Below are 22,114 nucleotides of genomic sequence, written 5' to 3'. Positions count from 1 at the left end.
GCATTCCTGGCAGAAGAAACAGACAAGCAGAAGCCAGCTGGGGCCTGTGAAGTGCAGCCCCTGTGGTGGTGTGGAGGGTACAGAAGGTTGGGGGTGGGGTTTAGCTGAATTGGGGCACAGAGGGGAGCTTTGAGGGCTGAGGCACAGGAGAGTGACACGATCAATGGCAGCTTTCCCACCTTCAGGGCGTCAGCCCCTGGCGGTCTCCATCCCTCCGGCGGCCCCTCTCCCGAGGGAGGCTGGGTCATCACTGCCCAGGTGACTGAGTCCTGCTCTCCATGTCTCCCTCAGGAATCCCCACATTGTCCTCAACATTGACCTGGCCCCCACCATCCTGGACATCGCAGGACTGGACATCCCCTCGGACATGGACGGGAAATCCATCCTCAAGCTGCTGGACACAGAGCGGCCAGCAAATCGGTGAGGGGCTGGGGTGGGTGCTGGGGTACCGGGCATCCTGAACTGTATGAACTCGTGGCTGAGCCGTGTGGGTCTGAGAGGGGGTATTTCCAAGGTCGGGAGCTGGGGCTCTGGGGCCCCCCATCCTGACCACTTAACCTGCCGTGGGAGAGAAGGAAGCCCCCTCTCTAAGAGTCCACCTTCCCAGCTGGAATATGGCCACGGTGACCGGTCGAGGACCCTCCAGAGCTAAAACTGTATAAAACTTGAAAAAAGAACAGCAGCAGTTAACACTAATTAAGCACATGCTGTATGGCAGGCCTTTGCTATGCTTTGTAGGGGATTTTATCATTTTGATCTTCACAGTAACGCAGTGAGGTAGGCATTATTATGATCCCATCTTAGCAATTTGGAAATTGAATCCAGAGAGGTCAAGTGACTTGTCAGAGGTCTCTTGGCAGGTCTGGACCCAACTCCGGGCATTCAGCCTCTAGGCTACAGCTAGAGTCTCTTAATCGCCTTGCTCTAAGGCCGGATGGTATGATGGGAACATATTCCTAGGTGTGCTGGAGGCAGAAAAAAGAGCAGTGATGGTGAGCAAAAACTAGGTGGGAAGGTACCCGAGTTGAGTCTGGCGGGGACAGGAGAGGAGGAGGACACTGTCACTGCTGTGGCAGCAGCTACATCTAGTGGCCACCAGTGGTACTGCCCACTGAGTTAGCCTCACAGCACTGATGCAGCCTCCAGCTTGTATCTCCTGCAGCTCAGCGGGTCCAGCCAGCCCTGATAGGCACTGTCTGTGCACATCCGATTGTCCGGTAGGAGGAACCACCTCTGTTGAGCCTCCTCCCTCTGACTAGAAGGTGTTATGAGCTTTAAGAGTACAAAATGGGCATGTTTTGGGGGGCGGGGGCACTGGGTTGGGAGCCAGGACACCTGGGAGTCAGGTGCAGGATGGAAGCTTCCTCTCTCAGCCTGAGGCCCCATCTGGGAAATGGAAATGATAGAGTGAAACTACATGAAATGCACACTTAAATTACACAAATCCAACTGCAGAGGATCAAAGGGAAAAAAATCCGGCCAAAACACAATGTAATTAACCTGAAGTCAGGACAAGCTGCATCTGGTGCTGAACTAAAGAGAAAGCGATCTCTTCCGGCCCTGGGGAACTGTTGGACTTCCTGGGAGGCACGGAGACACACACACACGACTATGTGTGACTTAGAGCAACTTTGACCTGGGTCATTTCTGCCCCATGTACCTTCAGACCCAAGTCTCTGGGGAAATACAGCTCTGCCCTGGGTGGTGGGGGGTGGGGGGCAGTGGGAGCATCCCCCGCTCGCCCCAGCTGCCCCCTGGGTCTGTGCCGATTGTGAATCAAGGCTGGCTCTGAGCACCATCGCTGCCTCTGGGAGGACAGAGGGACACATGAGCCCCACACACTGATGAGAAGATGGAAGTGTGCTTTTTTTCCCCCAGGTTTCACTTGAAAAAGAAGATGAGGGTCTGGCGGGACTCCTTCCTGGTGGAGAGAGGGTGAGTGCCAGGGCCTGGAGGAGCTGCCCCAGGACATTTGAGCTGAGCAGCACCCGGGCCATCCCCTTCTGCCCCGTCCCAGGAAGTGCCTGGCAGCCCCACCTGCATCCATGATATTAAAGATCTCACTGTCTAGGGCAGGAGGGATCCCATTGCTATTATGACACCTTCCACCAGGGGCTGGGAATTTGTGTCCACAGCCTCCTGTATATAAGGAAGCCCGTTTGCTTTTCCTATGGTTGACGTAGAATTTGTATCTGGAGGCCACCTGTATCCTTCAGACACATTTTGTCCTGTCTGTATAATGTCTCACATGCTTTTTAACTTATTGCCAACTCATGTAATTTGGGAGGATTTTTATAAAATCCCCATTTCCTTTTATTTCTTTTTTTGAATTTTTGAATTTTATTTTATTTTGATACAGCAGGTTCTTATTAGTCATCCATTTTATACACATCAGTGTATACATGTCAATCCCAATCTCCCAATTCATCACACACACACCCCCACCGCTTTCCCTCCTGGGTGTCCATACGTTTGTTCTCTGCATCTGTGTCTCAATTTCTGCCCTGAAAACCGGTTCATCTGTACCATTTTTCTAGGTTCCACATATATGTGTTAACATACGATATCTGTTTTTCTCTTTCTGACTTACTTCGCTCTGTATGACAGTCTCTAGATCCATCCACGTCTCTACAAATGACCCAATTTCGTTCCTTTCTATGGCTGAGTAATATTCCATTGTATATATGTACCACATCTTCTTTATCCATTCGTCTGTCGATGGGCATTTAGGTTGCTTCCATGACCTGGCTATTGTAAATAGTGCTGCAATGAACGTTGGGGTGCATGTGTCTTTTTGAATTATGGTTTCCTCAGGGTATATGCCCAGTAGTGGGATTGCTGGGTCGTACGGTAATTCTGTTTTTAGTTTTTTAAGGAACCTCCGTACTGTTCTCCATAGTGGCTGCATCAATTTACATTCCCACCAACAGTGCAAGAGCGCTCCCTTTTCTCCACACCCTCTCCAGCGTTCGTTGTTTGTAGAAAATCCCCATTTCTTAAGTCTGTTGACAATCAGAAGATGTGGCCCGGCTGGACCTGCATCCTCCATGGTGACCCTACACCAGGGCTGAGCGGGGCCGTGCACTCCTCCAGAGCTGGGCGGCCAGCCCCACTTCCGCTCTCTGCCCCACAGCAAACTGCTCCACAAGAGGGACAGTGACAAGGTGGATGCCCCAGAGGAGAACTTCCTGCCCAAGTACCAGCGTGTGAAAGACCTATGTCAGCGGGCCGAGTACCAGACCGCGTGTGAGCAGCTGGGGCAGGTGAGGATGCTCGGCTGGAGCCCTGGGGCTGGGGATGGTACCCCTGCCCTCCCTTCTTCCCTCCCAGTGGCCACCCCGGCTAACCACGACCCAGGCCTGCTCCTCGGCCTTCAGACCAGCGGAGCCAGTGGGGCCAGCGCCCCTGCTGATGTGTGAGACGCAGGGTGATGCCAGGTGGTACAGGCGACACTCAGAAAGTTCTTCCAATCCTGCTCACATTAGAGGCAAAGTCTCCTGGGGGTGCACGTGTGTCGTTAGCTGCTGTGACTCATGCCCAATCCCTCTTTAACAAAGACATAGCCAATCTCTGCACAATATTTACAAAGTTAAATAACCATTTACACTGTATTCACTCTCCCAGAGCATCATTGTGGCTGGTTTTCCACTTATACAGGAATAATAGGAAATTACCTTTTTAAGTAAATAAGTTTAAGTTTTAAAAATGTGAATTGATTTCAAGAGAAATATTAAGGAAATTATAATCCAAATGGTATTTAGAGGTAGCAGAAACTGTGACTGATGTTTCGGAGAGTCTGAACTTTCTGAGGAGGCCTAGGTGGGCGCTGGAGAGGACAGGGGAGGGGTGGGGGCAGAGCCTTGTAAAGAGGGACCCAAGCAGGAGGCGCGCTTCAGAGGTTGCGGGGAGGGGAGGGCCGACGAGCAAGCAGGGCAGACAGGAGGTGCTTCCCTGCCTCGGTCTGTGAGCTGGGACTTTGAGCTCGTCCACGGCGGCTCAGGCCTGAAGATGCAGGCCTGTTTCACCAGTAAGAATAAGTCAAACCAGGGCCTCCACATTCCATTTCTCATTAATAGACCAAGGCTGCCAAGGCCAGGGCATGAGCTGGGTGGGTCTCACAGACTGCATGCAGGCAGCTTTGTCTTATCACTAGACTCAGAATTAGCACCCGCCTGTCCTCGTGGCGGTGCCCCCGGCTGCCCAGCGTTTGTTCACGGCCCGCGACCCCTCCCCACGCTCTGGAGGGCATCTTGTCTGGGAAGCACTTGTCTGTGCCACTGAGCGAGAGCTTTGGGTTACACTGGAGCAGCGTTCAGTGCTGCCTCTGTAGCCGGGCACGGTTCCAGGCACTGGGGCAGCAACAGCCTCAGATGCCCTGGAGAGAAAAGCCCTGCCCTCCTGGAGCTGATGATCTGGGCAGATCCCAGAAGCTGTTCCGATTTCAGTTCTGAGCTACAAGAAATGAGCCGATGAGACCCAGGGGCCCTTTGTCCCCCTGGGATTGTTGTCGAATCCCCCTGCTGGCCCACCCCCCCCCTCCCTGCAGATTGAGGGTCTGGCGGCCCCAGGAAGGGGAGAGGGCAGTCTTCACCTTGCCTATCGGCATCTTCAGAACAGATTATCTGAGCGCACTGCTTAACCCAAAGGAAAGGAGCGCCGGCGGTGGGTTGGGGGCCTAGACTGGCAGCGGAGGCATCGAGCCATGGCCCCCAGACTTACAGCTCGAGGTCCTCCAGGACCCCAGCCCAGCCCAGACATTCCCCTGTCGGCGGATGCAGTCACGGCCCCGCTCGACTGCCCTCCCTCCCCCATCCCCCCAGCCCCAGTGCCACTGCCCGTCTCATGCTGCACCTTCCAGGAAGGCCCTTCCCTGCACACGAGCCGTGCCCTGCAGCCCCGGAGCTTCGCTTAGAGGGGCCTCCCTGTGACTGGGCTCACCCTTGGCCACAGCGCATCACCCTGGGTACCATTTCTGTGCTCCTCCCACGGTGGACAGGTGTCCATCCATGATGGAGCAGCTCGTTCCAATCACAGAGCCCGTTTGAGCCCGTGTCCAGCTAAGGCCGCTAGAGGGAAGTCTCCGGGGTGGACGGGAGCGGTGGGGCAGCCGCCAGGCAGGAGAAGCGGCCGAGCAGGTTGGCCCAGGCCCAGAAGGCTGAGGACCCGGTGTGTCTTGCAGAAGTGGCAGTGCGTGGAGGATGCCTCGGGGAAGCTGAAGCTGCACAAGTGCAAGGGCCCCGCACGGCCCGGGGGCAGGGCCCTCTCCAACCTGGTGCCCAAGTACTACGCACAGGGCGGCGAGGCCTGCGTCTGCGACAGCGGGGATGAGCAGCTCAGCCTGTCCGGACGCCGGAGGAAGCTCTTCAAGAAGAGTACACAGGCCGGGAGGGGAGGGGGTCGGAGGGGAGGGACCGCGCCCGGGCAGCCCAGTAGTTCCTTCAAGCAGATCCACACCCCACCCCTCTCGATCCACCTGTCCCAGGGGGCAGAGAGTAATAAAGAAGGAAGATAAGTTGACAGTGTCCAGGGCCAAGAAGAGCAGGCCCATAAAGAGAGAGTGAGGAGAGAGGGATACGGCCCCGGACCACGTGGTGGGGCCCCTCTGAGACCAGAAAGAAGCCCCCGGAGGGTTTCGAGCAGAGGAGCCAGGATCGGATTTGTGTTTTCAAAGGATCCCTCCAGCTGCACTCCAGGCACTGGATGGGTTCACTTGCAAAGTGGCACAAAATTTCGAGTCACCCAACGTGCAGGCTCCCAGCCGAGGTTGGGCCAAGGTGGCGCTCTGCCTTCTCCCTTCAGCCCTCATGTCTATTTAGTGTCATGTTTGCGGTATTTCGTACCTTTTTTTGGTGACTTCCCTATCTAAAGTGGCCCCAAGGTGGCGCTGACATCCTGTGTCGGGGCCCCAAGCCCAGGGCGGCTGTGATGTGCTTTATGGAGGGGACCACGTAAGTGAGAAAGCTTCGTTCAGGCATGAGTCTTGGTGCTGCTGCCGTGAGTTCAATGTCGGTGAATCAACACGTGCGTTAAATCGGGTGTCTTTATTTTTTTTTAATTTATTTACTTATTTATGTATTTATTTTTGGCTGCATTGGGTCTTCGTTGCTGTGTGTGGGCTTTCTCTAGTTGCGGCGAGCGGGGGCTACTCTTCGTTGCAGTGCACAGGCCTATCACTGGCCGTGTGATGGCTTCTCTTGTTGCGGAGCACGGGCTCGAGGCACGTGGGCTCAGCAGTTGTGGCGCTCAGGTTCAGTAGTTGTGGCACACGGGCTTAGTTGCTCCGCGGCGTGTGGGATCTTCCCGGACCAGGGCTCAAACCCGTGCCCCTTACGTTGGCAGGTGGATTCTTAACCACTGCACCACCAGGGAAGCCCAAATCGGGTGTCTTTAAACAGACGTGACAGAGACACACATGCAGTAAGGCCCAGTACTGATGGTGGACAAGCGTGTTGTGACCCGAAGCTCGCAGGAACCTTACCCCCGTATTTCCCCCAGGAGCACTGGTTCCATACTCGCTAGTTCAACATCAAGGTGACGCTATAGAACAGGACCACCGCAAATAACGGGAATCGACTATACCGTTGACCCCAAACAATGCGGGTTTGAACTCCACAGGTCCGCTTGCACATGGATATTCTTTGATACTGAATACTGCAGTTCTCCACTGTCTGTGGTTGGTTGAATCCACAGGCGCAGAGAAACCACGGATACGGGGGTCTGACTATAAGTTAATACACAGATGAACCCCACGTTGTTCGAGGGTCAACTGTACTTTGCAAGGAGGAAGAGCCCCCCATCCCAACTGGAGAAGCTGCCTTTAACCTTCACCCCTCCCCCCAGCAGGGGCTGAATAAGGACAGAAAGTTAGAAAACCAGCAAGCGGAGGAGGGGAAGGGGGGGTCCTCTGGACCTGGCTGCAAGAGTCAGCTGTCACACTGGGTAGTCATGACCCCGTTCTGAGGGTCAGCTCCCCTGGGAAGCACGCTCCCTGCCGAACGTTCAGATGAGGATGCGCCCGGGCTTTGAGGATGCTTGGCAGGTTGCTGGGTGCCAAGGACCCGGCGTCAGTGAGATCCAGTCCCCTGGCTAGAATGTCTTGCTCCCTGACCTAATGGGAGCCAAAGCCTAATTCGAGATTTTAGTTCTGTTTTCTTTCATTGTGGTACAATACACATTACCTAACATTTACCATCTTAACCGTTTTTTAAGTACATTGATATCGTTGTGCAACCATCACCACCGTCCATCTCCAGAGCTCTCTTTATCCGGCAAAACTGAAACTCAGTACCCATTAAACAACTGTCCATCATCCCTCCCCTGGCAACCACCCCTCTGCTTTCTCTGAATTTGACTGTAAGCAGAATCACGCACCATTTGTCCTCTTGTGACTGCCTCATTTCACATGGCATAATGTCCTCAAGATGCATCCTTGCTGTAGCCTGTGTCAGAATTCCCTTCCTTTTTCAGGCTGAATCAGATTCCCTTGTAGCCTAATTAGAGACTGGGTGTCTGGCGACAGACTGAGGTCTCTTCCTGTCTTTGCAGAGGACACCTTCGTTACAGAGCAGGTGTGTCTCCATAACAACTCGGCTGCTGCCTCAAGTGACGCATCCCAACTGATGATCCCCCATTATAATTCCTCACAAGCTGATTAGTAACTACTAAGCTGATCTTTTTTTAGCGGATAAAATGGTTGGTTGAATTACACAGCTAACATCTTGCTTCAGCACATGGCACACTGGGTAATGTTTAAGTAAGACAAGAACTTGCGACTCAGTTAAGCCTATTTTTTTTTCCTATTAATTCTTAGAGGAAAGAAAAATGCACGTAAATAACCAAGACTCGGCTCAACCCAGGCCCTCCTGTGAGGACGGTGTGACATCACAGCCCTGTCTGATACGCCCCTCACAGCATCCTGGGAGCAAGGCGAGGGTGGCTCCTCACAGCAGACAGGAAAGGTCAGCTCACACGGCCACCTGGGCGACTTGGGCCCCATCACCTGGCCCAATATTCTTCCTCCTGCACGTGCCTGCCAGCAAGATGGTCTCCGTCACTCCTTTCTGAGCAGCCAGCCTAGAGCAGGGGTTTTCAACTGGGGGTGATTTTGCCCCCCAGGGACACTTGGCCGTGTGGTGACATTTCTGGCTGTCGTAATCGTGTGTGATGGGCAGCGGGAGGGATGCTACTGGCATCCAGTGAACGGATGCTGTGGACGCTGCTAAGCATCCTGTGAGGTACAGGTCAAGTCTCCCACAGCCAGGATTTATCCGGCCCCAGAGTGTTGCCAGTTGTGAGGTTGAGACGCCCTGGCCCAGAGCAGCTCAGACCCCGGCTCACTCTAACCCCCTGGGCTGTGGGCTGTGGGCTGTGGGCTGTGGGCTGTGGGCTGAGGAAGCAGACAGAGCAGCCAACCCAGAACAGAGGGAGACCCAGGACCCAGTGGGGGGAGATGAGGCCTCGGGGATGGGTCCAGGTGGCCGGTGTTTATTCATTTCTTCTCCCAACAAATCCGCAAGCCCTGCCATACGCCAGCTGCTGAGGTTACAGAGGTGAACTTGAGAGACACGGATCGGACCTCGTGGGTGAGACCAGGTGTCAGCAAGTTAACAAAGTGGGAAGATCACTTCCCTGGGTGCAAAATGCATGGAGGAAATGAAACAGTGGTGTGACCAGGTGGAGGGGGGCGGCAGCCGTAGGATGGGTGGTCGGTTGACATTTAAACGAGAGCCAAGTATGTACAAGGAACAGGCCATGTGACTAGCAGAGGGGAAGTGCTCTAAGTCAGGGGAAAAGGAAGCACAAAGTTCCTGTGGGTCCCACCCCAGAGAGCGGGCCACACCGCCTCGGGCTTCCCAGGCCTGGGGAGGTGGGAGGGCCCAGCTGTGACCTTGGGCGAGGATGTCACAGCTGCAGTGTCCCTAACTAGCAGAGAAGCGGCTGGATGCCAGCTTCCAGGTGCTGAAATAATTAGCAGGTCTGTTTCATGTCAAACTCCTAAGAGCCCTGGAAGGCGGGTATCGTCATGAGAAGCAGCTGCTTGGAAATTAACTCACTTGCCTGTGTGTTGGCTCAGGATTTGCACCCAGGCAATAAGAGTCCAGAGCCTCAGCTCTTTTTTTTTTTTTTTTTTTTTTAAATAAAATTATTTATTTATTTTTGGCCGCGTTGGGTCCCCGTTGCTGTGCGCGGGCTTTCTCTAGTTGCGGCAAGCAGGGGCTACTCTTCGTTGCGGTGCGCGGGCTTCTCATTGTGGTGGCTTCTCTTGTTGCGGAGCACAGGTTCTAGGCACACAGGCTTCAGTAGTTGTGGCACGTGGGCTCAGTAGTTGTGGCTCACGGGCTCTAGAGCACAGGCTCAGTAGTTGTGGTACATGGGCTTAGTTGCTCCACGGCATATGGGATCTTCCCGGACCAGGGCTCAAACCCGTGTCCTCTGTATTGGCAGGCGGATTCTTAACCACTGCGCCACCAGGGAAGCCCCCAGAGCCTCAGCTCTTGGCCACTGGGTTAGGAAGTGCCCCGTTCCCAGTACATGTGGTAGGGAGGGCACCTCCAGGACCCTGGAAACAAAGACACCTAGGGTGACAAAGAGAGTAAGTGGTGTGGCTTCAGTCCCAGAAAAGGTGTACACCAGGGCTGGCAGGTTTTTGCTGTAAAGGGCCAGAGAGTAAATATTTGAGGCTGTGGGAGCTAAACAATCTTTGTGTCAAATGCTCCATTCCGTCACTGTGGCAAGAAAACAGCCAAGGACTCTGCAAATGCTTGAGAGTAACTTATGTACAAAATCAGGCAGAGGGCTGGATTGAGCCTGGAGGCCGTAGTTTGGGGACCCCTGGGCGCATGGCTGGGGGCGTGGAGAACGCCAGAGCAAGCAACACAGAGGAGCAGAAAGAACCCACTGGGTCTGCTTCCTGGGCCTCTTAGGCAGGGGTGTCCTCCTCCCGCAGGGAGATCAGCTCAGTACTGTGTGCGTTTCGGGCCCAGGCACTGTGGCTTCATGGAGACTGAACTCAGGGAGGAAGAAGCCAAGGAGAAAGCTGCCCGGAGTCAGAAAAGGCCAAAGGCTTTGTCAGAGAAATGCCCCTCCTGGACCTGGACCCCCAGATCCTTTGGCCCATGAGACTCTGATACAAGGAGGAAAGGTACAAGCAACGGCCCCGGGGTCGAGGGCTTGGGGGATGTGGAGCAAAACCAGATCCTGGAGCCCTGGCCTGGGCCCTGCGGAAGAGGGAACCCCGTCCTCCCTTCTTGGGCCCCACCACCTGGCCTCCAGCCAGTCCTCGACCTTTGGTCGCCACCTGGTGGTCATTAGGAGCCCAGCAGAAACCCGGGTCGGGCCTGGCTCCAGGCCCTGCTCCAAAAACAGATGGATGTTTCAGGGCAGCGGGGTTACAGACTTGAGGCCGGCCTAGGTCAGACCTAAAATGGGAGGAGGAGCGGGGACTGTGGCCAAACGGGAAACACTCTGCCCCGTAGGAAGAGGCAGCACATCAGCTCCTGCCCCGCCATCCACGCTGCCGGTGGGCCCAGTGTAGGCGGCACATCTCCCGTTTTCTCTCGAGAAGCTGGAAATCTGTGCTCCTCCATGACCACCCTCCCCCAACCCCTTTTTTCTGAAATGTTAGCAACTTGATCAATTTTGTACAGAAGATATGAGAAATCTGGGCTCTGACTTGAGCCTGTGTTGAGGAGGGGGAAATTTACCCCCTGCCCCTCTCGAGTTCTCTTGGCTGGTCAGATAATTAACTTGACACAAGACTGATGAACAGGAGAAAAAAGTTAATTCATACACACAGAGGTCTCATAGAAATGGGACCCCAGAGCGACCAAAGCAGGTTGTTTACACATCATTTTTAGACAAGGAAACAATTATTTGTGAAGATTTAAGAGCAAAGGGGCTGGTACTTGGGGCAGCAGACTAATGAAGGAGTAAAGTTAGTTTATACAGCTTTCTTATCCTTGAATTCCCTGACTCTCTCTGGTGATAAGGATGCTTTCTCTACTCCTGGTATAGGGAAGGGACCTTCACATGGGAGATTTATTTCCCACTTTTAGGGGGAAAAGAGGAGGGTCAGTGTTTTTTTATGTTTTCTTTGGCCACCAGCTGTTTCTTAAGTAACTTTAATTCAAAAGAACCCATATGCCATTGTGGCATATCTTAGGGTGACCTGCTCTGAGCCCCAACCGTTCCCTCTAAAATTGACCAGGAAGTTTCACATTTTAAAAGGAGGGCTGGTGGCCATGGAGGCCATGGAGAGAGAAATCAGGTTAGGAGCTGAGTGCTAAGAGCTCTGCAAAGGGAGAAAAGAACGGAGATTAGAATGAGGATGAACAAACAAATGAACAAATCAAAGCCCCTTCTCCACCCCCATTAAACCAGTCCCTAGTCCTGGTGTAAGTCAGTCCAATAAAATGGCCGTGCTTCCCTCCACTGATGCAAAGAGTTAACCTTCTCTCTTACAAGAGGTAAGGTGGACACTCCTTGTCCCATTTGGGTTACACAGGAGCAATGTTTTCACCAGTGATGCACAGGCTCCTCCTTGCTGAGCTCCTTTAAAGCTTGGTTCTGTCACTGAGCCAAGGAAGTCCAGATTTCTGGTCCACCCACATATATATAGTGTGGTATTGGGCAGCTTAATCAGGGGAGCAGCTGTAATACCCCAAGGGTGGCTGGTGAGCCATCCAGGACACTTGGTGAGTTGGCAGATGTTTATACTAAAAAGGGTAGTGCCAGGGTCATTTCCAGTCTCCATGAGAGGTTTGAAGATGCCACCTGTGGAATCAAACCCCTGAGTCTGACTGCAGTACTGTCCTGGCCTGTCACCCAGGAAAGGTCCAGTGTTTGTTTTCAATGCAAAGGGAAATTTTTCACCTATTGTTTTTAGCCTGGGCGAGGGACAGCCCTTGAGCTTCTGTAGAGGTTTTCCAGCGCCCCGATAACTCCCTAGAAGGAGAGACAGAGCGATGTTTTTCAGTCGTGGATACCATTCCCTGTCATTGAACCATCTTCTGTACCTAGTCCACAGTGTGCACATTGGCAGGAACGCACACCAGCTCAGGGGCACTTGTACCATCTAGATGTTGACACAACCAACAGATTGATTGATTAACGTGGCCAGGCTTTGGTAAACTGGCACAACGGGGTGTTTGGTTTATGCCTGACCTGTTGACAAAGTAAAGGTTACTAAGCAAGACACAGGTTGAAAAGGAGCCCATACTGGAGACTTTTAGAGGGGAAGGAGGCTAGAAAGACAAGCACTCTCCCGCTCAGCCTCCTGATAATGATAATGAATGTGGGAGAGTGGTCATTAGTAAGAGAAGGTGCATGTTTGTTTGTTTGTTTAGCGTGTGAATATACAGGGAGTGTTAAGGGGTGGGGGGGGAATAGGTAAAACGAAGTTTTTTTAATTTATTGAAGTATAATTGACTTACAATGTTGTGTTAATTTCTGCTGTACAGGAAAGTGATTCAGTTACACACACACACACACACACACACACACACACACATATACCCATGTTTTTTCATATTCTTTTCCATTATGGTTTATCTCAGGATACTGAATATAGTTCCCTGTGTTATACAGTAGGACCTTGTTGTTTATCCATTCTGTATATAATAGTTTGCATCTACCAACCCCAAACTCCCAATCCTTCCCTCCCCCACCCCCCTCCCCCTTGGCAACCACGAGTCTGTCCTCCATGTCTATGAGTCTGTTTCTGTTTCATAGATATGTTCATTTGTGTCATGTTTTAGATTCCACATATAAGTGATATATGGTATTTGTCTCTTTCTGACTTACTTCACTTAGTATGACAATCTCTAGGTCCATCCATGTTGCTGCAAATGGCATTATTTCATTCTTTTTTATGGCTGAGTAATATTCCATTGTATATACGTACCACAGTTTCTTTATCCATTCATCTGTCCATGGACATTAAGGTTGCTTCCATGTCTTAGCTATTGTAAATAGTGTTGCTGTACGTAGGGGTGCATGTATGTCTTCGAATTAGAATTTTCCACAGATATACGTCCAGGAGTGGGACTGCAAGTGAAGTTTCTTGATCCGTGATCTTGGGAAAAGCTGTCTAATTCGTGATGCCAGCTTCTTCCAGGCCTGGGAAGTGGCCCTGGAAATCCTTACTTTGAGGTCACCTGTAGGGACTGTCTCCCAGCTGTTTTGAGAGCGATGGTCTAGGCCAATTTGGCATGACTTGCATGAACCCAGGAGGATTTTCCCTTTATTCTGGTGGTAACATAGGGAGTGTAGGTAGATAGCAGTACCTCATAACGTCCTTCCCGGAGAGGTGACAATGCATGTTTTCTTCTAAAGTCCTTGATGTAAACCTGGTCTCCTGGTCAAAAGGGATGTCAGGGTGTCAGTCGGGGAGGCCACGCCCCTTTTCCCTCTTGGCGATAAGCTTAAAGTACACTAGTCAGTTCTTGTAGGCAGCTGGTCAGAGCATCACATTATTCACTTATGTTCCCACAATGTCCACTTAATCCAGAAATAGAAAGTTTAGAGATGCCAGTAGGCATGGGTTATCCAAGCACTATTTCAGAAGAGCTTAATCCATGTCTCCTATTGGAGTATTCCTGATCCTTATACAGGCCAGGGGCAAAGCTTCTAACCATTTAAGCCCAGTTACTTTCCAGAGCTTTTCCTAAAGTCCTTTTATATCCAGATTTTTATGTTCCACTTGCCCTGATGGTGGAGTCATGGTACAGAGTATGGAATTTTAATGAGTACCCCAGAGATTTTGCAAGCAGACGGTTTATCTCTGCTATAAAGTGAGTTCCTTGGTCTGATTCAATCCATAAAGGAATGTCAAAATTCGGAATAACCTCAGTTATTAAGTTCATTACCCCTGTGTGGCGTCACCACATCTAGTCGGATGGCATTCAGTCCCTCCACTAACCATGTAAAAGATAACCAAATAGCAAGAATAGCCTAAAGCTGGGGGCGAATCTATAAGAGCTGTTTGGAGTGTCACAAAGGGCAGTGTGGGCCTGGTAAGACTTCCTAGGGCACACCGATTTCTCCCAGAAGTTAGGTGCAATTCACTAGTAGTGCACTGGGAAATAATTTGGTCAGAAATTCCATGGCTGCCAGGGCAAAACCACTCTCCTGTCTGCACAGTACATCTCATTTGATGTAAGCTCAAGCCACAAGGTCAAAGGAAAAGGAGCTACCTGACGTACATGTGGCCCAGTGTCTAATTTATCTGAGCATTGTTTGGTACCTTTTTTGTGTCCATTTGTCCTTTTTAGATTGTGGGGCATTTGCCTGATAGTTAATATCAGTCAGGGATAAAGGCAGGTTTAAAAATTGGGTGGAGAAAGGATAAAGGGGGCATTTTGAGCTGCAATTTTAGCAGCTCTTTCTGCCCTATCATTTCCTAAAGATAAAGCATCAGTCTCCTGAGCAGTGGACAACAGCAGCGTTAGAAGCGAGGTGACTAGCTTATAACAGGGCAGCAATTACATACCCGTTAGCGCTAGGAGGACCCACAGAAGTCAGGAATCCACGGGATCCTCCAAATCCTACCAACAGCATATGGCGGACTCTCCAAAAGCATCTTTGGAGTCTGTGTAAATGGTGGCAGTTTCCCCTTTGCTCGTCTGTGTGCTCCAGGAAGAGCGATGAGTTCAGCCGCGTGGGCTGGTCTCACAGTGGGCACAGAATATGCCTCACGTGGTTCACGTGGGGAGCCACAGCATAACCAGTTATTATGTTTCGCTGGAAACTTCGTTTACAGGAGCCATCACAAAATCGAAGTCAGTCTGGGTTGTCTGAAGGGATGTCTGAGAGAGCATCTCATGGCTCTGAGACCGTTCCTGTAGTTGCGAGGCACTCGTGTGGCACGGGGTGGGGCTCTCCACCACCAGGGAGGTGGGTAAAGGAGCCAGATTTAGAGTGTTAATGATGGACGGTGATGGGTAGATTAAGAGCCTGCTCACAGGTGGTCTCTCGCCACGCAGAGAAGTGCTGCATCCTGTGAACTTGTAACATAGCAGACACAGCATGGGAAACAGAGGTGACTGGGGGAGCCTATGGTTAGAGCACTGGCTTTGTAGTCAGCCTGGCCACGTGCATAAGAGGGGCGTACCTGGTGCCGTAGAGTCTAACTGACGTGAGAAATACGCTGTAGGACCTAACTGAGGCAAAAAGCTGTCCTAGAATGCCAGCAGTAATCCCATCATTCCCATAGCCAGTGTAGATGAAAAGGTTTATCACGATCAGGTAAGCCAAGAACCAGAGGTGTGGACGGAACTAATGTAAGGTTCCGTAGGGGAGCAGAATTTGCCATACCCTAAAATACATCTCTTTGGCATATTATCTTGAGCTGGTTATTTTCTAGGAAACAGCAGACCCGGGAAACTGAAAACCTAGTAGGAGTTGCCCTTTTGCAAGAAACATTGACGTCTGTAAGGGAAATCTCCATTGGTAACGGTGTCTCCCTCTCTGTCCCTGGAGGAGGAGGTTGACCAGATCTCTGGAAACCCTTCTCCATGGAGAGCGCCGGGGCTTAAATCTGTGTCACAGCCGCCCTTGTTTACTGTGCTTTTCCTGGTCACCTCCCCTGACTGGATCTCCCACCCTCTACATCCTCTTTTGTCTTTGGGTGAGGGTTTCAGGTGAGGGCTTCCAGGTTTTTCTGGGTTTCTCCCATGGATACGTTTTATTAAACTTTTGTTTGAGTTTCTCCTGGTAACCTGTCTCAAGTCAACTTAATTCTTAGACCAGCCAGAAGAACCTAGAAGGGTAGAAGGAAAACTTCTCCCCGACGGCTACGCCAGTCCTTCTTACCGGTCTCCCTTGAGAGGTAAATGCAGACAAGGTGTGCGTCAGGTGCATGGGATTGAAGAGGAATGTGAGAGAGCTCAGTGACCTTAACCAGGCTGGGTCAGCAGGAGTCGAAGTGAGGGCAACAGCTGGGTTAGGGACCACAGGGTGCCCGGGAATTACAAGAGTTCATGGCTCTTAGGGCTTGTGCAAATCGAGAGATTCGATTCCCGTCTGGGCCTAATTTATCTTCTTTCATTACAAAATTCACCTACTTTCATTTGGAGTGTGACAGGGTGAGGAAGTAAAAACAAGCACACCCAGCTCTAAGAGAGTCTATCATAGGGTTAATTCCTCGCTTTGTATCTCTTTGCAGAGAAGGGACCTATTTATTTTCCTTCCAGGTCATGCATACAGGCTGAGCACTTGGTAGCAATCCAACTTCACTGGCATGTGTGGCCCAGGGACTAGTTGGGACATCTGTTAAAGACTCACCCTCTTCAGAGGAATTTAAATCAGGACAAGTTTCTAATAAGGAAAGTAGATTTGGGGCTTGGTCTGAGGGCAAGGAAATAAAAACGCCCTTCTGATTACACTTTAGAGTAGCATTACATTTACGTAACAAATCTCTATCAAGAAGGTTTGCTGGTGAGCAGCTGGAAATTAGATATGATGGGTGTTAAGAGGCCCTAAAAGATATTAGGGTGGGCTGAGATGTGGGTAATGTAGTAGGTTGTCCAGAGACTGACTGCTTGTATAGAACCAGCAGTGACAGGTTGAGATAAATCCTCTGAGCGACGGTAGAGAAAGGCACACGGGTGTCAATTAAGAAATCCAGTTCCCGATCGTCTATTTTAAGTAGCCTCTGGGGTGCAACTGAGGATTGGCTGACCCCGTCATTTGAGAAGGAATTGTCCCTCAGAAGGAGAAGAAATAGCTTTCTGGGCACGCTGGGGCCTAGGGGGATTGTTTCTTCAACTTTCCTTTCTCTTGAGTTGTAGGACAAATTTCTCTTCCATTGTCCTGATTTCTTATACTATCTGCAGTTGTCTGGAGGCAAACAGGAAGAGCTCTGTGTGAGCCTGGAGTTACTCTCAGAGTCATGCTTCTGTTTTCTATTCTTTTTTTTATTGAAGTATAATTTACAATGTTGTGCTAGCGTCTGGTGTACAGCATAGTGATTCAGTTTTATACATATATTCTATTTAGTTCCCTGTGCTATATAGTAAGACCTTGTTATTTATCTGTTTTATATATAGTAGTGTGTTATCCGCTAATCCCAAACTCCTAATTTATCCCTCCCTCACCCCCTTTCCCCTTTGGTAACCATAAGTTTGTTTTCTATGTCTGTGAGTCTGCTTTGTAAATAAGTTCATTGGTGTCATATTTTAGATTCCACATATAAGTGATATCATGTGGTATTTGTCTTTGTCTGACTTACTTCACTTAGTATGATAATCTCTAGGTCCATCCATGTTGCTGCAAATGGCATTATTTCATTCTTTTTATGGGTATTATTCCATTGTATATATATATATACCACATCTTCTTTATCCATTCCTCTGCCAGTGGACATTTATGTTGCTTCCATGTCTTGGCTATTGTAAATAGTGCTGCTATGAATATAGGTGTGCATGTATCTCCTTGAATTATAGTTTTGTCTGGGTATATGCCCAGGAGTGAGATTACTGAATCATATGGCAACTCTATTTTTAGTTTTTTAAGGAACCTCCATAATGTCTCCCGTAGTGGCTGCGCCAATTTACATTCCCACCAACGGTGTAGGAGGGCTCCCTTTTCTCCACACCCTCTCCAGCATCTGTTATTTGAAGACTTTTTGATGATGGCCATTCTGACCGGTGTGAGGTGATACCTCATTGTAGTTTTGATTTGCATTTCTCTGATTAGTGATGATGAGCATCTTTTCATGTGCCTACTGGCCGTCTGTATGTTTTCTTTGGAGAAATGTCTATTTAGGTCTTCTGCCCATTTTTCCATCGGGTTGTTTGGTTTTTTGTTACTGAGTTGTATGAGCTGTTTGTATGTTTTGGAAATTAACCCCTTGTCAGTTGCATCGTTTGCAAATATTCTCTCCCAGTCCCTAGGTTGTCTTTGTTTTGTTTACGGTTTCCTTTGCTGTGCAAAAGCTTACACGTTTGATTAGGTCCCATTTATTTTTGCTTTCATTTCTATTGCCTTGGGAGACTGACCTAAGACAACCTTGGTACGACTTGTCAGAGAATGTTCTGCCTGTGTTCTCTTCTAGGAGTTTTATGGTATCATGTCTTATATTTATTTAAGTCTTAATTAAGCCATTTAGAATTTATTTTTGTGTATGGTGAGAGGGTGCTGATTTACAAGCAGCCGTCCAGCTTTCCCAACACCACTTGCTAAAGAGACTGTCTTTTCTCCATTGCATATTTTGCCTCCTTTGTCGAAGATTCATTGACCGTAGGTGTGATGCTTTTGTTTTCCTAAAGGTTCAAATTGCAAAGCAAGAATTGTTGCTTTTAATTCTTTTTTTCTGCATTCCTGGAAACTATTTTCAAAGAATGGAGCTCCAGCCTCCATTATTACACTTAGCAGTAGCCTAGACCAACCTACCACACTATTGTGAATTTGCTTTCTGATATCAGGGAACAGTTTCCCATTAGAGCAGATATGAAGAGATTCCTGTGCACTGGGGCTTCCAAGTTAAAGGCAGCGTGCCTTCGAAAAGTTTGCATGAAATGTTCAAAAAGGCTTTGGGATGCTTTCCTCCCGAGTACAGAATTCAACCTTAAACTAATTAACTTTAGGGGGAAAGGCCTCAAATATCGCTCCTGTCAAATCTTGACTATCAGCCTCCAGCTGAGCCTCCTCCTGGTCATTTGCAGGCCTAGGAGAGGTTCCGGCATTCGGGGGAAAGAGGTGGAGTCAGAGTGTTTTTTAATATCATTTTTTTTCCCCACCAGCTGTGTTTCAAAGAACTTTAATTCAGAATAGTCAATATGCCATTGTGGCATCTTGGGGTGGCCTGCTCTGAGCCTCAGCACCTGCACGCCCTCAGTTTTCCATAGGTGACTCAGAGCTTAGGAAAAAACACCTCTCAGCCCCGCCCCACTGCCCACCCTGTGGAGAGCATGCAGCTCACTGCTGGGGAAATAGACTCGGAGAAGATCAGTGACCTCCCCAAGCCCCCCCCCGCCACGCTTTTCTGTCTGGGAGAATGTGCTGCTTGGCTCTTCTTTACCCAGTTCAAATTAATGGGGTTTTTGATCTTGTTTTGTGGAGTTTTACTGCAGTATAATTAACATATTACATTAGTTTCAGGTGTACAACATTGTGATTCGATATCTGTATATATTGCAAAATGATCACGCCAACAAGTCCACTTAACATAGTTACAAAAAATTTTTTTCTGGTGATGAGAACTATTAAGACCTATTCTCTCAGTAACTTTCAAATGTGCAACACAGTATTATTGTTAACTATAGCTACCATGCTGTACATTACATCCCCAGGACTGACTGACTCTGTAACTGGAAGTTTGTACCTTTTGACCCCCTTTGCCCATTTCACCCACCATTCCTACCCCCCACCCCCCCATTTGGCAACCACTGATCTGTTCTCTATGAGCTTGGTTGGTTGGTTGGTTGTAGCGACTCCACAGATAAGTGAGATCAAATGCTATTTGTCGTTCTCTGACTTATTTTGCTTAGCATAATCCCCTCAAGGTCCACCTCTGTTGTCGCAAACAGCGCGATTTCCTTCTATTTGATGGCTGAGTAATATTCCAGTGTGTGTGTGTGTGTGTGTGTGTGTGTGTGTACACGTGCCACATCTTCTGTATCCATTCATCCATCAGTGGACACTTAGGTTATTTCCGTATCTTGGCTATTGTAAATAACGCAGTGATCATGGGGGTACAGATGTCTTTGAGTTAGTGTTTTTGTTTTCTTCAGATAAATATCCAGAAGTGGAATTGCTGGATCATTTGGGTGTTCTATCTTTAATTTTTTGAGGAACTTCCATACTGTCTTCCAAAGTGGCTGCAACAATTTACATTCCCACCAACAGTGCACAATTGCTCCCTTTTCTCCACATCCTCGCCAACGTTTGCTATTTCGGTTTTTTTTGATAATAGCCATTCTGACGGGTGTGAGGTGGTATCTCACTGTGGTTTTGATTCGCATTTCCCTGATGATTAGTGATGTCGAACATCTTTTCATGTACCTGTTGGCCATCTGTATATCTTCTTTGGAAAAATGTCTATTCTGATCCTCTGCCTGTTTTTCAATTGATTGTTTAGGGGTTTTGCTATTGAATTATATGAGTCTTTATATTTTGGATATTAATGGCTTATCAGTTTTTATCATAAATGGATGTTGAATTTCGTAAAATGCCTTTTCTGCATATATTGAGGTGACCATATGATTTTTATCCTTCATTTGTTAATGTGGTGTATCACATTGATTTGCAGATGGTAAACCATCCTTGCATGCCTGGAATAAATCCCACTTGATCATGGTATATGATCCTTTCAATGTATTGTTCTATTTGGTTTGCCAATATTTTGTTGAGGATTTTTGCATCTATGTTCATCAGAGTTACTAGCCTGTACTTTTCTTGTGGCATCCTTGTCTGGTTTTGGTATCAGAGTAATACTGGCCTCGTAAAAATGAGTTTGGAAGTGTTCCCTCCTTTTCTATTTTTGGAAGCATTGGAGAAGGACTGGTATTCATTCTTCTTTAAATGTTTGGTGGAATTCACCAGTGAAGCTGTCTGGTCCTAGACTTTTTGTTTGTTGGAAGGTTTCTGATTACTGATTCAATCTCCTTAATTATATCCACATTTTTCCCTTTTTTTTTTTTAATTGACATGAATGTCACATAACAAAATTACCGTTTTTACAATTTTATAAATATACAATTCAGAAGCATTTAGTCCATTTACAACGTACTGCAACCATCCCCTCTGTCTAGTTCTAAAACATCTTCATCACCCCAAAAGGAAATCCATTGCCCTCTCCCCCATCCCACGGCAATCGCTAATCTGCTTTCTGGCTCTGCGTCTTCACCCACCCTGGAGATCATGTAAATAGAATCACACATAGTGTGACTTCTGTATCTCACTTCCTTCACACATTAGTGTTGTTGACATTCCTCGGCATTGTTGCTTCAGTTCTCTGTGTTCGAATCCTCCATCGTGTGGATGTCCCAGTTTCTCTATGCACAGCTCCTCCTTGAGATTATCTCAGGCCAATTCCTTCTTAGCTCTGGGACTTCAGTTTCCCCAAGTGAATCACCTTGAGGTCCTTTCCACTGGGGTCCAGGGCCCACTTTCCCGGTAGGTAGGTTTCCTGAGCCCCCCAGTCTCGGGCAGCACTGAGGCCCTGGCTTGGGAGCACAGCCCTGTCTGGATCAAGAGTCTGCTGCCCAGGGAGCCTGGCCAGCCTGGCCAGCCTCCCAGCCCAGCCACCCCTCTGACCCCACAGAGTACAAGGCCAGCTATGCCCGGAATCGCTCCATCCGCTCAGTGGCCGTCGAGGGGCACCACATCGGCCTGGACGACTGGTCCCAGCCCCGCAACCTCACCAAGCGGCACTGGCCAGGCGCCCCTGCGGACCAAGACGACAGGGACGGCGGGGACTTCAGTGGCACCGGGGGCCTTCCGGACTACTCAGCCCCCAACCCCATTAAAGTCACACATCGGTGAGAGTCTAGGGTGGGGGTTGGGGGGGCGGGCTGGACCTTGGCAGGGGTGCCCACATCTCTCGGGCCCCTGCCTGGGCCCCCTCAACGCCCCGAGGGCCCCACGTGACCCCTTCTCTCGAACAGGTGCTACATCCTGGAGAACGACACGGTCCAGTGCGACCTGGACCTGTACAAGTCCCTGCAGGCCTGGAAAGACCACAAGCTGCACATTGACCATGAGGTGACAGGAGTCTGGGCCGGGAGGGTTCTCACAACCCCGAGCTCGGCGGGGCCACCAGCCACAGCCAGAGGCAGGGAAGCCAGGCCCAGGGGAGGGAGGCCCCGCAGAATCCTTCACCGGGGCCGGCAGTGTCGGTCCTGGCCTCAGACAGACAGCTCCTGCCGGACTGGGGTGGGGGGAACAGCACAGCCATGTCGTACCCCTTTGTGATCTACAAGATGCTCACACCACGCTCAGCCCTTCCAACAGGCCTGGGGGGAGACCTTGAAGTCCCCCATGGGCTCAGCGGGTTCTCGGGCAGGACAAGACAGGAGAATGACCCACAGTTCCTTCAGCAGATGGAACCAAGGACCACCCCCCCCCCCGCAGCCCCCCCAGACGCACACAGGGGCGGGGGGGCGCCGACCGACCC

The 22,114-nt window shown here is 49.9% G+C and overlaps 1 protein-coding gene across 2 annotated transcripts in view; it reads left to right on the top strand.

Annotated features, from left to right (window-relative positions):
* The window catches only part of SULF2 (sulfatase 2), a 116,268-nt gene that overhangs the window by 88,706 nt on the left and 5,448 nt on the right, over nucleotides 1-22,114 (top strand). For both annotated transcript variants that reach the window (XM_007446936.1, XM_007446935.1), the window contains exons 7-12: nucleotides 292-420; nucleotides 1,879-1,935; nucleotides 3,134-3,263; nucleotides 5,180-5,372; nucleotides 21,263-21,479; nucleotides 21,606-21,702. In XM_007446936.1, the coding sequence (XP_007446998.1) occupies nucleotides 292-420; nucleotides 1,879-1,935; nucleotides 3,134-3,263; nucleotides 5,180-5,372; nucleotides 21,263-21,479; nucleotides 21,606-21,702 (823 nt within the window). The remainder of the gene's footprint in view (nucleotides 1-291; nucleotides 421-1,878; nucleotides 1,936-3,133; nucleotides 3,264-5,179; nucleotides 5,373-21,262; nucleotides 21,480-21,605; nucleotides 21,703-22,114) is intronic.

The sequence above is a fragment of the Lipotes vexillifer genome, unplaced genomic scaffold (genome assembly GCF_000442215.2).
Source record: "Lipotes vexillifer unplaced genomic scaffold, Lipotes_vexillifer_v1.1 scaffold565, whole genome shotgun sequence".
NCBI lineage: Eukaryota > Metazoa > Chordata > Mammalia > Artiodactyla > Lipotidae > Lipotes > Lipotes vexillifer.
Note: the sequence above shows the minus strand (reverse complement) of the source record. Positions and strands in the feature narration are given on the sequence as shown.